This window comes from Echiichthys vipera (assembly GCF_963691815.1).
Source record: "Echiichthys vipera genome assembly, chromosome: 13".
Taxonomy (NCBI): Eukaryota; Metazoa; Chordata; class Actinopteri; order Perciformes; family Trachinidae; genus Echiichthys; species Echiichthys vipera.
This window is the reverse complement of record NC_139838.1, coordinates 15114200-15130719: the sequence shown is the minus strand read 5'-3', so window position 1 is coordinate 15130719 and position 16520 is coordinate 15114200. Positions and strand designations below refer to the sequence as shown.

Genomic DNA, 16520 nt, shown 5'->3' with positions numbered 1-16520 from the left:
TAAAGTGATTAGCAGATTAATGCATTGATTATTACAATACAGTAATATAATACATATTATACTGAAATGGGCCATTCTGCATAATGAATACTTTTACTTAATGTACTTTAAGTATATTTAAAGATGTATTTTTAATCTGTAGTAGTATTACTTTAGTAAAATATGAGTATTTCTTCCACCACTGATTATACTATTCTATATTAATAAATGCAAAAACTAACACTAAGTACCATTACATCATATTTACATAAGTAAAGTACAAATACCTCAAAAAGCAGTACTTGAGTCCACACAACATGACTGTAAACATGTTTACTGTGTGTCAGTGAAATGCTACTGTCTGGTCACTGAATAACACAGTGGAGCTCAGATGAGGTGAAAATCACTGGAACATCAACAACGACTTTCCATCTAAAAGCAGCATTGTTCTTGCTTAATCACCTGTTAGCCACCTCACTTATTTTTCTTTGTGGAAGGACAAACTGATTTTGCATCTACTAAATATGTATTAAGTTTCCTCTAAAGTTAAATCAAAGTGGAATGTATTGGAGGTGAAACACCTCTACTTAGACTTACAGGTTTCTTATGAAATATTTATAAATTTTATTTGCAATGATTACACACATTAGGGAGAGTTTGCCTAATAAATAAAGGCCTGTAATAATACTTATCCTAGTGCTCTTTTTACATATTATCCTTAGTATAAAAGTCATTTGTGTGGTATTTCTAGTTTTAAATGATTCAACTTTTTAAATGTAATTGATAATGAAATACCGACATCCTGAAACAGGAAAGGTAATGTGTCTTTTGTCTAACAGACATCAATATTATCAATATTTTTCTCCTATCTAGAATTTTTAATATCTTTCACTCTAGGTGAAGATAATGAACATTGTCATCTCCAAGTGCAATATGTTCGACACAAAACCATTTGTTTTTAAAATTTATTGAAAAGTGCTGCAAAAAGCTCAGGTACCGAACACATTACAGCCAGAGACAGAGAGCATCATGGGTAACAGTGGGTACAGAGTAAGTGATGTAACTGCTGTGTGGGCTGATGAAATAAGGAGCAGTGCTGGCTCTGGTATAAACAGGGAATGAGGGATCACTGCACACATCCCTCCTGACTGGCTGAGCAGCTCCATCAGCAGTGAGTCCATGGTGTGTGCTGCCCCCTGTTGAGCAGATGGGGGAACTTCCAGCTGAAGCTTGAAGGAGGAGAGGCTCCTCAGAGTCCCAGCTGAAGCTCCTCTTCGTCCCAATTGGTCTGTGTGTGGACCGAGGCTGCTGCTCCACTCTGATCGCCACATTGGACAGAGGAGAAGCTCAAATGTCTTGACTCTTTCTTACCTGAGAAAAAGTGAGCATCTTGCCTGGAGCGTATTGAAGGACGACAGCGATCTTAGCCAGGTAGGTGGTGCTCTTCCTGAACAGACCTCGCTGAGAGCTGCTGGCTGGAACCACGAGAGGCAGCTGAGCTCCAAACGTCTCAGCCCTGTTCTGCATCTTGTTTGTTTGAGAATCAGAGGAGTCAGGTCTTCACATGCAGAGCAGAAGGATCAGATGTGGATCTGAGGGGTCAGCTCTGGATATAAGTCCTGGTGGGACAAAAGCACATTAGAGGATGTGCACTGCAGGTTGATGGGGACCTTTTGTTCCTTTAATGAGGTGGAAACATTGGGGTGGGGCCAGTAGACGACTCAAAATAGTTCCTCAACTATATGAATATAATAATGCTTGTTTGGAAAGTAATTTAACAGTTATTCTGAGATATAAAGAAGTTCCACCTTTTATGTCTATGTCATATTTAATTAATTTGCACGAGAAAGAACATTTAGGCATAACATTCTCAGTTATTTGGATGTTTGGAGTGTCTCCAGCATAAATTGTGTGTAATATTTGCATTTGCATTTCCTATGGAGTAGTCTGCTGGAGCAGCAGCACATCAGCCGCAGACAGGAGGAGACTTGATAAACTTATCAAGAAGGCCGGCTCCATCCTGAGATGCCCTGTGGACTCAGTGCAGGTGGTGGGAGAGAGCAGGATGCTTGTCAAGCAGTCATCCCTACTGGTGCAGGAGTCCCACCCCCTGCAGGTCACTCTCACAGCACTGGGCAGCTCCTTCAGCAACAGACTGATACACCCTAAGTGTGCGAAGGAGAGGTACCGCAGGTCCTTTCTTCCTGCTGCTGTCAGACTTTGCAATAAGCACTGCCTCCAATAGACTGTTGACCTCATCCTGAACCCTGTACCCTGCACTGTGCAATATGCCTGTACTATGGGCACTTCTGTTTTTGCACTATTTGGTAATATTTACTAATATTTATTCACTCCATATTATATTAACAGAAAAACAAACAAACAAAACAAGAACAACTGCACTTTATCATGTGAATATGTATATATGTCTATTTCTTCCCTTTTTAAATTTAACTTTAATGCTTATTTTTTTGCCATTTTTTACCTTATTTTGTAATATTCTGTTGCTGCTGTGACAAAAGAATTTCCCCGTCTGCGGGACATTTAAGGTTTTCTGATTCTGATTTTGTGATTCTGATTAACAAATGCACACTATGAAGGACTCACATGTTAGATGAAATAATATTCCCTCAAGTTCAGTCTGGGTTGTTGAGTCCTGCTGGTTTGAAGGTCCCATGCCAGCTCTATACCATTTAAATCTGTACATGTGCATCATATACAAGCAGTTACATTGAGAAAACTATTGAACTTTCAGATGACCCACATTGGACAAGATCTATTATCATGTTCATGACCCTACATGAGGGTTCACACCTCATTCACCCATGAAAAGGTCCTCATTAACATGGAATACACACTTTCCCTCTCTCTTGTTTTTTTTCAAAATGACACCTCTTTAAATGGAAAAGGGAACAATCATACTAGATTTTGGACACTGGTCATTGAAACAGACCAATATACCGTATGTTTTGTTTAATCACCTTCCACCATACTGTAAAAAAAATTATTGAAAAGTCAACTTCTGTCCTTTCCTCAATTAATTGCTCTCAAAAACCTCTTTTTCTTGAGCATGCCTTAGTTAGCCGTGACTCTTATACAAGCACTGCAAATATTGTTCAAAGCTCTTTAACCATGACTCTTGGTCCTAACTTCTCCATTCTCTCACAATCTCCTCAAAGAGTGTCAGCTGAATGGCAGACATGTAAGCGGATACAATGTCTGAATATGGTAATTGTCCATCAGATATTTGACAAATGAATAAATGTGAAAGCACCTTTAACAAAAAAAAAAACATTTAGCCTGCACTTCAGAAGAGTCTGTCAAGTGTTTTTAAGGTATTCTCTCAGTCCATTCAAAGGCTGCTTTTCTGACATATGCCGTTTAAAGGTTTCTGAAATACAAAGCAGAAAAAACTACAGGTACCTTGGCCACAGTGATACCACAATATTTGGCCTTTCTGTCTATGACTGGAGGAGCAACAATGATGAAAATGTCTTAACATCCAGACTGTCAGGAATGAGTTTGCCTTCAGGCACATTGTAATTTGTATTTGAAATACAGGCTGTGGTTCTTTTATCTTGTGATGGGTTCATTGCATGGGCGGAATATGGTCTAGAAAAATATACGATTCAGGTATCCGGGCATACTGCAATTTGTGTAAAATTATAACCTTTACTAGACATGGTGATATGAATTTAAACATACAGGTCCTCATCAGGCTGTGGTTCTTTTCACTCACTTAACTGCACTAAAACATCTTTTGGTGTTATATAACAGGTGAAATCCTTGTGGCACGATGAAAAGCACTTGTATTGCATTTCTTGTTGCTTAATATGTCAGATGTATTTTGTCTGGAAAACTAACTAATATTTGAGCATACAGCCATGGACATGACTTTTTTAATGGGAAGAATTACTACTTAAATTTTGATTAGTTGAATTTATGTCAAGGTAGTGTAAGAAAACTTACATTTATGTAATTTTACATGCCAGTTTCATTCATTTCCTCTTCATACCAGGCCGGTATACCTAACTGGTAAACACTGACTACATCACATGGAAGGACAGAAGACACAGGACAGAGACCAAATGAAATAAAATGCCATTTTATTGTTCAGCCGTGTCATAACTTCGTCTCCAAAATAAGCACAGCAGGACTACAACTGGTTCATCAACCTATAGCTACCCTCGATAGCACATAAAACTGGGTTTTATTAGACCACCAATGATAGCGTTAAAGACTTTTCTATCAGACGTCCAATGATAGCATACAAAATAGTTGTTAACCTACCAGTGATACTGTATATAAAACACTTGTCTCTAGATTTATCCCCAACCCACCCTCAATTTCACCCATGTCCCTCTTTAGAACATTTGTGACACTGACATATCTTATGCTTAAACAAGCACATATTAAGAATGCATAATTCATAATTCTCCATTTTTTAGATTATAAAAAAAACTACACAATGTTACACTTTAAGTCAGAATACAATTCAACTGATTATTAGTGTTCTACACATTCGGCCATAAACCAAAGGAACATTGTATAATATCACTATAACTTAACACTAACATGTAATATACGTTTTTAAAAAAAAATTACAAATGATTAGCAAGAGAAAATGAAGATGGCTAGTGCGAAGGCAAGCTGGGTCAGTACCATAACAGAGAATGAGTAATACAAAAAGAAATAAAAAAATAGAATAAGAAAAATAGAAACAAAAAACTGATAAGAATACAGGCAAGGCTAAAACATGTGTTTCAAACTTTTAAGATCCACCTCATGTGCACTCATCCATATAGGTAACCTGCTCCATTGTGTGATTCCACATCTCTCTGATACTTTAACCCCTTCTTTTCCCCCCGCTTCTACTTGCTTAAACATTCCCATGGCAACCATCTTTGTTTTCTTGTGTCAGGCACTTTCCAAGACCTCTTAAACCTCTCTTTACCTTAAACAACTCTACAGGCCAATCATAATGCTTCAGACAACGCAGGCCAACCACAATGCAGGTTCTATCAGAATACAACTGCAAAAGAGCACAGGACAAAAGTTTCAATCAGTGTGTTGCCATTTATATCAATATTGCTTTTGTTGTGAAGTTAAGTTTTCTGTGGAAGTCTGTCTTACCAATCCTACAGGTCGGTGTCAAACCAGGCCAGCTGGTTGCTGTCCATCAGGTCTTGGGTGTGGCCAAGGTCTGGCAATGGATCAGTGTGGTGGCCCAGGTCGGGCAGAGTGTCAGTATGGTAGTCAGCGCCTTCCATCATGGGGTCCAAGAGGGAGTCCTGACCGTAGGCTGCTGGGTAGGCCCGGTAGGCTCCATCTGGAAAGAGAATAGAACGCAACCATATTCTTGTTATTGTGTTGCATTGTAAACCATGGTTCAAAAGGTTCCAATCGCACAGACACTAGGATAAATGTTTCTTAATGATCAGTTGTCATTGCTGGGTGGCACCAAAATATATATCGGAGGGAAGAAGCAGGATGACATACAATTAAGTTTCATATTCAAGGAAATATACTGGGTTGAACTCTTGGGTTCTCCTAAATCATTTTCAACTGAAAAAGGACAAAGCCTCTACGCAGATATACAGAACATTTGTTTTGTCGAGTTGCATATCATTCAATGGCATTCTAGATTTTTATCAAAAGAAACCACAAAATATGATGCCTTTAAGGATCAACTTACATAAACCAAAGGATGATGCAATAAGAGGCGAGATTTCATTAGAGATAATGCAGGCACTCACCATCCTGTCTGTAAGCCAGAGGGTCTCCCTGAGCTCCCATATCCAGTCCCAGGTCTCCAGTCTATAAAAAGGCAAAAGAGTGGTAAGTAAAGCCCAACATTAAGCAAGGAGGGGATTGTCTTTGCCCAAATTCTATAGCACATTTCTAATTGTATACAGTATGAAATAAAACGAACATACAATGTTGAGTAAATACGGTATTTTATACTTGCTCTTTGTTGGATTATCAATTTGTGTGTGTGTGCCTGTATGTGCATGCGTGTACCTCGTTCCAGGCCATGGGCTCAGTTCGGAACAATGAGCTGGTCAGCTCCACTGACAGACGTTTCTTGTAGTCCTGGGGCTTGTCCTCAGACATGCGGAACAGGACAGCTGCAGCGTAGGTTGCTACAGACAAAAATGCATAGCAACAAGTCAAGTACACGGAGTGCAGGCAAGTACACTGACATTCAGACATGTGTGCATGTGTACTCACCAACACCCTCATTACGGGAGTGCAGCAGCTCAGTGAGGGGTGCAGTGGCTCCTTCAGCTTCAATTGCCTCAGCAGCTTCTTTGTCCTGAGCCAGTTCACACAGCACACCTGCTGCCACACGCTGGATATTCTCCACTGGAGAATACAGCAACTGGAAACAGTGAATAGCAGAGAGAAAGGTCAGATGTTTGATTTGAAGACAAAAAAAGAAAGAGTTGGTACAGTAGAAAAATAATAAGAGCAAGGAAGATAGGAGAATAAACATTTTTATTCACAAAAAAACATAGCTGTGGGACAGTCAACGTTTGTCTGTGGTAAGACTGGGTCCTACGTCTTACCTGGACAAAGAGTGGAATGGTGTTGAGCCCTCTGATGACAATTCTGTTGTGGACGTCCCGGGCGAGGATGTGCAGAGCCCCTGTGCAGCCTTCCACGATTTCCTCCATACGCACACCTTCCTGTAATTGTTTGAGAGGGAAAATGGAAATCAAGTACACCAAAGAATTCAAATGAAGATTTCAAGAACTCGAAGGTTGTCAGCATGGTTACACACCACAAACTGCTGCTGGTTGCCTCCCATGCTGGTGCGCCTCTGGGTGTCCTGGTGAGCCCGGACTAGCAGTTGGACCAGTCGGGGAATGGCTCCCTGCTCCCGCAGAGCACTGTGGTTGGCTGGGCAAAGAGCTAGGTTGCGGATCAGACCAACTGTGGCCTAAACAGGAAGAAAATGTAAGATATTTTAGTTAGCTGGAATTAATTATGTCATGATATGCACAGTTGATCCAACAGTATTTTCTGGGAAAAACTGAGATAACTAATGACCTTGATTAGTGGCCAGTGGGAAGGAGGGTGAAGTAGTTTGACCACCACAGGCAGGCCGTAATGAAGGCGCACAGCATTCTGGGCCATCTCAGCATCCTGGTGGCGGGAGGTCAGGTGACGCAGGGCGCAGACCGCAGGCTCTGTGATGTCCTCTCTGTCGCCAGCCCTAAGCACTGTCCGCACCAGAGCCTCAATGCCTCCAACCTAACGTGACGAGATCAATGTTTGGACTACATGTTATTACGCCATTCTAAAAATAAGACCACTGACAAATAATTTAAATCGGAATTCACAATCTACATAGTTGTGATCAAAGGTTGTGTGTATAATACATACCTGGCAGACCATGAGTTTGTTACTATAGTTGTTGCAGGTCAGGTTGGAGAGGATACCAGCTGCACATGTCACTACATTAATGTCATCACTGCCCAGCAGCTGGACCAGGGTCCCCAAGAGACCCTCCATTCCCTCCTGGAAGAGTAGAGGACAGGTTGAAAAGGACAAAAGAAAAATGAGGGGAGACGAATGATTACATGAAATGTGATTCTGTCCAAATACAACTGGAGGCTCCTGTGTATTGTATGTAGCTGCCATTCTGTACATACATACTGTAGTTATACTTCATATTAAAAAAAAAGAGTGTCCTATGTATTAATGTGTTTCTTGTAACATGCTACGGACATTTAACTCATTGATCACTGTTCAACAGTTCTTAACATTGAACCTGGGGCTCACAACATTTGTGACTACTGATAAAGTGTGTTGTACCTGTTTGGTGGCAGCATCTGATAGATTCCTCAGAGTCCAGAGGCAGTTCTGGACCAGACGCTGACTGGGGTCTGTCAGGTGAAGCCCCAAGGCCTGCATGCCTCCTACACACACAACCCCAAGAACAACAAACGAATGCATTTCATCAAAGAATTTTCACCCTAATAGCAAACCACAACTAGATAATGTAGACCAGCACATTTATGTTTTTTATATTGTAATGCGTTTCTATTCCATTTCTGTACGTACCAGCCTCTACGATGGCAGGTTTGTTGCTTGAGCAAACAGAAAGCACTTTGAGCACTCTGCTTGTGGTCCACAGCAGTTTCTCGTATGTGAAGGTCCTCATGATGTTAACCAGGGCTTGAGGACCACCACTGGCCAGAATGATCAGCTAAAACAAAGACAGGTTTATGTTTATTCATGCTTTTAACTGCTGCCAGCCAAACAGCATCAGCAAACACATCAAGTGAACAATTCTATTTAAATACATGCATAAATAAGTTTAACTTCCAATACCTTGCTTTCCTGGTTGCCATATGCAAGGATCTGCAGGCAGTCGGTAGTGATTGCCAGGAACTTGACGTTGGTATTAGACAACAGGGCCACCATCTTCTGCAGTCCTCCAGCTAGACGCACCGCCATCTTTGCCCCTTCCTGATGCAACAACAGGTTGTGGAGCGTGGTGATGGCATAGAACAACACACTGTCCACTGGAGAGCTGGAAGAATATCCAGACAAAATCAGTATATAGCATGTTTTCTGGTAATTCAACAATAGTCATTACCACATGGTAAAGCCTGTATATTACTGCATGAATAAAATACTAAAAAGTACTGACTATTTTGTCTCTTTATTTTACATTTTTTATAAAGAACCGTAGAGCAAAATGAACATAACGTGCAAGGATCAGAACATAAGGGGTTTGCCCTAATGACAAATATTGCGATATCGCAGTTCAGCAGCTTGATAGAAACCACATAGAAATGGGCAATAATATAAAATGCAATAGATATATTTATCCTGTTTTGACAGTGTAACACCCTACGGGTTATATGACAATTTTGATTAGAATTAAACCGCAATTTTAAATCATATTCCCTCAGGTATTTCAAATAACATTTTCAGAGAAGTTAGAGTCAATGCTTGAAACGTCAATGTGGACAAAGCAGTTGTGTATCACTATCGCAATATGGCTTCATCATGATACAATTTAACTGAAAGATGGTAAATTATATTGAATTAGAGCTCAGCCCTATAATTCAAAACTTATTTTTTGGTACATGTTTTGTTTTCTGTAACAAGTGCGACGTATTCTGTCCACATTTGCTTTAATAATACAAAGAAATAAAACAAAGAAACTCAAATCACTGCACTCATTGTGGGTAGATAAATCTACCTGGTGTTCACCTGTTGGTAGTCTAATAAAATCAGGTAGTTAATCATGCGCCCTCCTGCAGCTGTTCCATCCTTAGTTCAAAGTGTAGTAATATGATTCCAGGTGCAAATTCAAACACACGTGACATCCAACAGGTCACAACCTGCCAGCCAACTTACTGTTGTGTCTGTATGTTATGGCTTTTCATGAAAATCACAAAGAGTAAAAGGAAGGAAGCCATTTTAACAGTTTATAACACGTCACAATGTGGAGTATTCAGTTCTTTGGGACTGGGGCTGGTTGGTGAAGATCTGCCATTGTGCTTTTCTCACATCAAAGCAAAGTGATGTCACTTTTGATTTTACAATGTTTTAGACTTTATGTTATGATTGTTTATGATGTGCTTCTCTGTGCAGGAGATAGATGGGAAACCAGGCTAATGCTTGGTGAAAACAAGGGCTGCCCCTTCTTAGTCGTTTAGTCATTTTTATGCTATTTTTTGTGCTGAATGACTAATTTCAAAGAAAATTTTGAGCACATTTCTGGTAAGCACAAGATCTAAAGTGGTGCTTTTGTATGATTTCTTGTGGAGAAACGGTTTTACAGATCTGTCCATTAAAATCCATTAATCATTTTATAGACAAAATCATGAGTGTTAGTTAATTAAAAAATGTAGCTTTAATACGGTTTGTCTTTATTTGTAATATACTATTTGCTTAACCATTGATAAGCTCGTAGCTGTTGCAACAAAGTACATTGCATTTGTTAACTGTGTCCTTCTTCCCTGGTAACGTAGTGGAAGAGAAAAGCAAAAAGGGGGCTTCAAGGGAGCATGTGAGACACACAAAACGAAAACTTTTCAGTTATTGCCCTATTATCTTAAAGCTGGGGGTCTGCAGTTTTTTTCTTGTGGGCAAAAAAATCCTTAATACCTTTCAGTATATTGTTTTATTCAACTGGTCTGAGAGAAAACTAGACTGCTTTCAATTTGTAGAGAACATAGCCTGTGACAGTAGACAGGCCAATCACAGGTCATTTCAGAGAGGGTGTTCCTATTGGTTTGGCTGTTCTATATGTTCATGTTCCTTCAGACGGTGAAAGCACAAATCAAATGGAGGAAAATCCTGCAGAAAAAGTTGCTATTAATACATTGAAAACAACTGCCTACACCGCAAAGCAACCCAAAAAATATATATACCACCACACAACGTAAATCAAAATACTCTCTACCATCATATTCTACTGGAAAAAAAACAAACAAACCAAACCAAGATATCTTCTCTGCGTTGCTGTTGCTAGCTTTGGACCATTTGGATGTGCGGACTAGGCATGCTAACTTTGGACATTTTTCTGAGTGATAGCCACCCCTCATTGACCACTAACACAAGTAGGCAGCACCATCCCAGTTCAACTGTCCAGGAGATTGACTTGAACATACTTTCTGCATTCTGGACAGCTATGGACCTGTACTGGTTGCGCAGCTCAAGCGGTGTTGCATGTGTTGATATGGACACAAGTAGCCACTTTCCTGGGACTCTTGCATGCAAAATTCTTATTGTCAGTTAACCAGTAATCATTAACATCCCTAGTGTGGACACTGCACATATAGAGATATGAACCACAACAAGTCCTCCAGTTTCTTACCCCAGCATCTTGACCAGGGCAGGAATGCCACCAGATTTGAAGATTGCAAGGAGCCCCTCACGATGGTGGGAAAGGTTGTGCAAGGTGCCAGCAGAGCAGCGAGCTGTCTCCACATCACCAGTGTTCTGCATGGCACGAACAACAGCTGACACCATTTGTGGGGAACGCATCAGGGCGTGGCGCGATGCCTCCTTCTTTGACAACTGATGCACCATTACAGCTGCTTTGTTCACAACAACCTGGGGCAGAGACAACGTTTGTTAGGGATACATGGTACAGGACGGAAAGTGAACTGCATTGCTAATAATTCACTCATTAGTACACAAACCTGGTCCTCATCATTGAGCAGTTTGGTAAGCTCAGGGATGGCACGAGTAGCCAGCTCAGCATCATCTTGATAGTTAATGAGGTTGACCACAGCATGTTTCAGCATCTGAGAGGGCTCTGCCAGGCGCTGCACTGCTGTGGGGTGGGCAGCATCCAGCTGGGTAGGTGGGATCTGGATGCCCTCCTCCAAGGTCTCGGGGAACATGGCAGCACGCACACGCTGGGCTCGGGTCATGGCATACCCCTCAATGTCTGAATGAAATACGATGCGATTAATATCATGGCATTATAGAAATTTGTCAATCATCAGAGATTTATATCGTAGCTCCTATCCTAATGTTGCAAATATCATGATATATAAATACAGGTAACTGCTTTACCTGTAGGCTCAGGAGTGAAGGGCTGGTTGAACTCCCAGTCGTAGAGAGATGGATCATCCTCCTCAGCATCAGGGTTTCCCTTTCCACTCAGAGATGGTGCTGTGGTGGTGACTCCAGACTGAATGCCTGAATCCAGGTAGGACTGCTGCTGCCACTGGCTCACTGCAGCCTTGCTATCTCCCATTGCCATGTCCAACTCCATCAAATCAGCTATGGAAAAAGGAATGAAAGATTAGGACATGAGTGATCTTTACTTCACCCACTTCTATGTTTCCCCTACTATTGTCTCCCTCTCCAGCCCCCCTGGAAGAAAGAAAAATAATATTTTATTTACCTAATTTATGTGAGCTCACTTAAATTTAGCTTCAATTTTCTGAAAAGTTTGGTTTTATTACTTATTTAGTGCTATAAAAACAGGGTGAAACAGCTGTGATGGATTTCTTTCCATGCTATGTGCATTAATAAAAATAATATGCTCCCAAGCTCTGGACTATGGCCTGGCTACGTCAGCTTATCATTTTGGGATATGGGAAATTATACTTTCTGTCTTTTTTGTATTTATCACAATCGCCTTGCAGACGGTGCCCTTGAAAAACAGATTGCAGAGGGCCAGACATCCGGCGCAAGCTTTATCCCAGCACTTCACATCTGGTAAATCAGACTGAAGAAGTGGTAGTTTGTTGTCATGAGACACAAAGAAAGTGATTTAAAAAAAAAAAAATCTGGTTTAAGCGAGTGGAAATAAACTTAATAAGCAAAGAAAAGCTTGGGGTCCTCTAATTCCGATGGCCTCAGGTACTGATCACTACTTGAAGTATGTAAACATCAAATTCCTCTTTCAAAACACTTTTTTTGCTCACTAAGCTCCCATTTTCCACAGTGCCTCAAGGCTGATGGTATTTCACACATTGATGTACAGAGGAACTCAGGTAAACCAAAGTATGTACAAAAAAGATCAAATATGACGGGCAGTGTTCATATCAACATAAAACTAACTTTAAATCAAAGTTTTTTCATACTTACACTGGGTCGCCATTGTTCTCGCCTGCCCTCAGCCCGCACAGAAGATATGTCTGCGTAAAAGGAAACAAGCACACAGAGGGAAAATCAGACAACTCGCACTCAACCTTGAGTTCTTGTTTGCCAAAAGCCAAACCTAACCGTAAGGGCTATGCGCTTCTCCTACGTGGTCTCAATGATAAAAAAAAAACAGTCTTCTGCGCTAACGTTACCTGTACAAGCTCTTAGTGATTCAGACGCTTGTTTGGCTTGCTAACGTAGCTATGGAGGGGAAATGCCGAGCCTCCACCTCCAGCCGAGAGAGCAAAGCGGTGGGTATTTCCAGGCCAGCACGAACACAATTCACCATTCAGCGGCAAAGAACATCAAAGGCATATTTCTCCCCCTCCCCCTACCACCACGGCCAAGTTCCGACCTCGCAGCTTGGGTTTCCAATGAGAAAAACTACCCCCTCCGCCCCGCAATCACTTCAGTGACTCCTCCTCTCGCGGTAGGTCTAACGCAAGGCTAATGGAAGGAGGCTGGGGCACACACAAAAATAAGTCTGGCTTTAGGGTATGACACATGCGCAATGGAACTGGAGCTGCGCTGCAGTCAGGGCACTTTGAGGGCTCCAGCAGATGGCGCTAGAGATAATGCGATGGTTTCCGCTTAGCTGCCTTTTGGTTTCACCACTCAGTCTGACAGAACTTTAAAATGGATAGAATTACATATATTTATCTTTAAAACAATATATTTCGACCCAAAACGACTGCGGACGCACATAATAATAATAATAATAATAATAATAATCAACCACCCCCTGTTCTATAATGGTCTTTTCTCAAATTTTAATGAAAAGATGCAATACAAATATTACTTTTCTTACATGTTTCAGACTCGTACACAATGCCGACATGTATTTCTAAATGTGGAAAGAATAATAGTGACAATAATAAAAAACAATAGTAGTAATAATTTGATAACACGAATTAAAATTATAAAGACAGTTAAAACGTTTTATTAAAAAGAATGAAGAATAACAAAAACTTATTCTCACTTTATGATAGTGCGCGAGGACTTGGCCACCTAGTTTAACTACTTAGCATTAAATACACACTAGCGCCGCTATATGCAAATAACATTCAATGATATTAAATGAAAAGTTCTACACAATAGAGTTCAGATTCATGTGTCTCACACATGCCATAGAGTAGAAAATGCAAAAAAGTAAATCATACGAGCATGTATGTGTTGACAAATACTTTCATTTAATTCTGCATTACTGCGCATGCGACAAACACCAAGGCGCAGACATTGCTTTTCTGTGTCCCAGCCTTCTTCTATTAGCTTTGGGTCTAAGTAGGAACGTAACAAGCTACCTAATCAAAACTATTTAAAAAAAATCTAGCTTCAGGTTACATCAATCACAATCATACTTGAAAGGACATATAATTCATGAAGAACGAGCTAGCAGGCACTAGCCTTCTCAGGTAGCTAACAGGTTGCTTAGCTTACCTTGAAACGTCGCTAAGCTAACCTAACGTGCGTAGCTAACCCCTCCGCTAGTTAGCTAACTAGCTAACATAAACAAACACAGTTTAGAGGTTCACTCACACGGCCTTAAATTGCTAACACTTGTCTTGAGACACAACCAGTTGCTCGAAGTCATAATCGTTGCATTATCGGTTCATTACTGGACTCGTGACTTTCAAAGGAAACCTCCAAATGTTTAATTCTGGTTCCACAACGTATGAAAAGTAGATCCAAGCGCCACCGTACAAAACCTGCCGTGGTGCTGCCAGCCAAATCAGAAAACCCCACCGGAGCCCCCTCCCTTAGCCAAAAGATGATTTTCTTTTGGTGAAGCAAACACTGACCGCGCTGAAAATCCCATTAAATAGCAGAAGTAGTTAACACACTATCTTTACCAGAGTCGAGCGGCTTCCTCCGTGGCTCTTGTTAGGGGAAAAAAAATTCTCCTTTCTCTTGGCTGGAAATGGGGAAAAGGCTGCTAGGTGAACCACCCGTAGAAGTCCGAACCACACCCGCTGTTGCTCCGCCGAAGATGTTGCTTCCGCCTGTGCGATGGAACATCAAGATGGCGAGAGGGGGAAAAAATACAGTATTCTGCCGCACTCGGAAAAATAGAGCGCCATTTTAAATATAGTTTAAGCAAATAAATCGTGTTTTTTTTACACCTCTTGGCAGATATTGGTATCCATTTATGTTAGGAGAAGTCGGGTATTTCAGTTTTGAGATTTTTCCATTCATGTAAATGAAAGATGTGTAATACTGGCAGTGTGGGGAGGGCAAGGAGCATTCATTGGAATGTGATTCATGAGCTGCTGTGATATGATAGAGGGAGACACAGTTTCAACCCAACAGGGCTATATCATCCAGTCATTTATCTTATTCATTTAAGTCATGATTTAGCAAAAACAAGGAAGGTGCTTGTCAACCACCTCTCTCATTCATGTTTTTCACACTTGCACACAGTTAAACAGGGACTTGTGTTGCAAATGATCACAGTGCTTAAAGGAAGACGACGAATCAAATATAGACCACAAAATTAAACTGTATAGGAAGTTGTGGCATTTTAGTTTTCTAAACATCCCATGATACAAAAAGCTCCTCTTAAAAGCGTAAGAGTGTAAGAAAGAAAAACATGCAGTGGTCAAAATAACATAGGCCTGCTGTGCTGTGGTTTGAATAGCGTTTGATCATTTGCCTGCATTGTTGTTTTTGTGGCTAAATGAACTGCACTGATACACAACTGATGAGTTCAATCCATCACTAACTGATAGAAGGACATATGTAGGCTACTTTATGTGACCTTAAAAGGCTTAACCACATTGTATATTTCTATACTTATTATAAAATCGCATACGTATGCATCTCAGTTTTGGCCTATTCATAGACTTGCTGTAATCAAACTGGAATGCATATGTCCACAGTCCGATATCTAACATCCACTTAAATGCATCTATTGTAGGACTTGGGCATCTACTTTAGCTACTTAGCATTGAATACACACTAGCGCTGCTATATGAAGCCATAGAGTAGAAAAGGTCAAAGTCCAAAGTGTCACAGGGAAGCATAATGGTGTTATTGCAAGAAATGGAAAAGGAAACTAATGCTCATTTGTTATATCACAATAATCAGTTGGAACATTTCTATTCATATCATCTTTTATACAATGACAGAAATGAGGGCTAATAAAAAAAACAGCTGCATATCTGCAAGGGGTAAGAATACTATCAGAGTGAGGAAGAGTAATAACATTCACGCTGTCAAAGCAAATGGAAGTGGGACAATATATATTTTCACACACTGCTTCAAGTTAATCTACAATAAGGTGTTGACATTTATTTCAGTGACGGCTTGTGGATTTTCATTATTTTCGGTTTATTTCGTTTTTGGTATGTGGGACTAACATCAAACGCTCGCAATAAAACTATGAAGTTCAGCCACTGTCTCCAACATGACAAATACAGTGTGGTAAACAGAGAGACAATATAGAGCACAACTGCTGCATGTCTCCAAGGTACAATCAGAAAATTGGACTGTACTTCAGAAAACTCTCCTACAAAAACATACGCAGTAGTATTATCTTACATACATTTGGCAAAATGAGTTGCTCTTATTCCTTCTTCTCAGTCATGGAAATTCATATCAGGTATTACGTACAGTCTTAATATGATAATGATCTGAAATGTATTGTATTTATCTGCTTAGAGCTCATGAGGATACATGGTTTAAAGTAAGCTGCACATAAACTGTATTCTTATGAATATATCAAGATTAATTATTCCGCTACAAGACACTGGGGGATTGTATAAATACTGTACATAAATAATATAAATCAGCCCAGCCCACCCCCCTTCAGAGCAGTTAGAGATCAGAATCTGCTAGAGAGCAACAGCGCCTACACAGGGTGGACAAAATGAAAGAAATCCTTTAAAATGCAGCAAATACAGTAGTGGTGAGGC

At 40.4% G+C, this 16520-nt stretch overlaps 1 protein-coding gene across 3 annotated transcripts; it reads right to left on the bottom strand.

The window, feature by feature from the left end:
• Nucleotides 1-4068: 4068 nt before the first annotated feature.
• LOC310956124 (catenin beta-1-like) lies at nt 4069-14587 on the bottom strand. 3 transcript variants are annotated; one of them, XM_083926254.1, is made up of 17 exons: nt 14460-14587; nt 12553-12602; nt 11530-11739; nt 11151-11401; nt 10823-11061; nt 8320-8521; nt 8050-8194; nt 7801-7904; nt 7369-7503; nt 7033-7236; nt 6764-6922; nt 6549-6668; nt 6211-6361; nt 6001-6122; nt 5736-5796; nt 5113-5308; nt 4069-5011 (listed from the first exon to the last, which is right to left on the bottom strand). In XM_083926254.1, exons 2-16 carry the CDS (start codon nt 12563-12565, stop codon nt 5118-5120), a joined length of 2307 nt encoding a protein of 768 aa, XP_083782380.1. In that variant the 5' UTR covers nt 12566-12602; nt 14460-14587; the 3' UTR covers nt 4069-5011; nt 5113-5117. The 3 variants fall into 3 exon arrangements, with proteins under 3 accessions (XP_083782380.1, XP_083782381.1, XP_083782382.1); XM_083926255.1 differs by lacking the exon at nt 14460-14587 and adding an exon at nt 14146-14267; XM_083926256.1 differs by lacking the exon at nt 14460-14587 and adding an exon at nt 12762-12888.
• Between the last annotated feature and the right edge of the window lie 1933 nt (nt 14588-16520).

What these genes read in the sequence shown, in the direction of transcription:
- LOC310956124 (XM_083926254.1), bottom strand. An exon ending in GCCCTGGTCAAGATGCTGGG is followed by an intron (nt 8,522 to 10,822) that starts GTAAGAAACTGG and finishes ATATTCTTCCAG; the next exon opens with CTCTCCAGTGGACAGTGTGT. An exon ending in CCCACTGGCCACTAATCAAG is followed by an intron (nt 6,923 to 7,032) that starts GTCATTAGTTAT and finishes CTTCCTGTTTAG; the next exon opens with GCCACAGTTGGTCTGATCCG.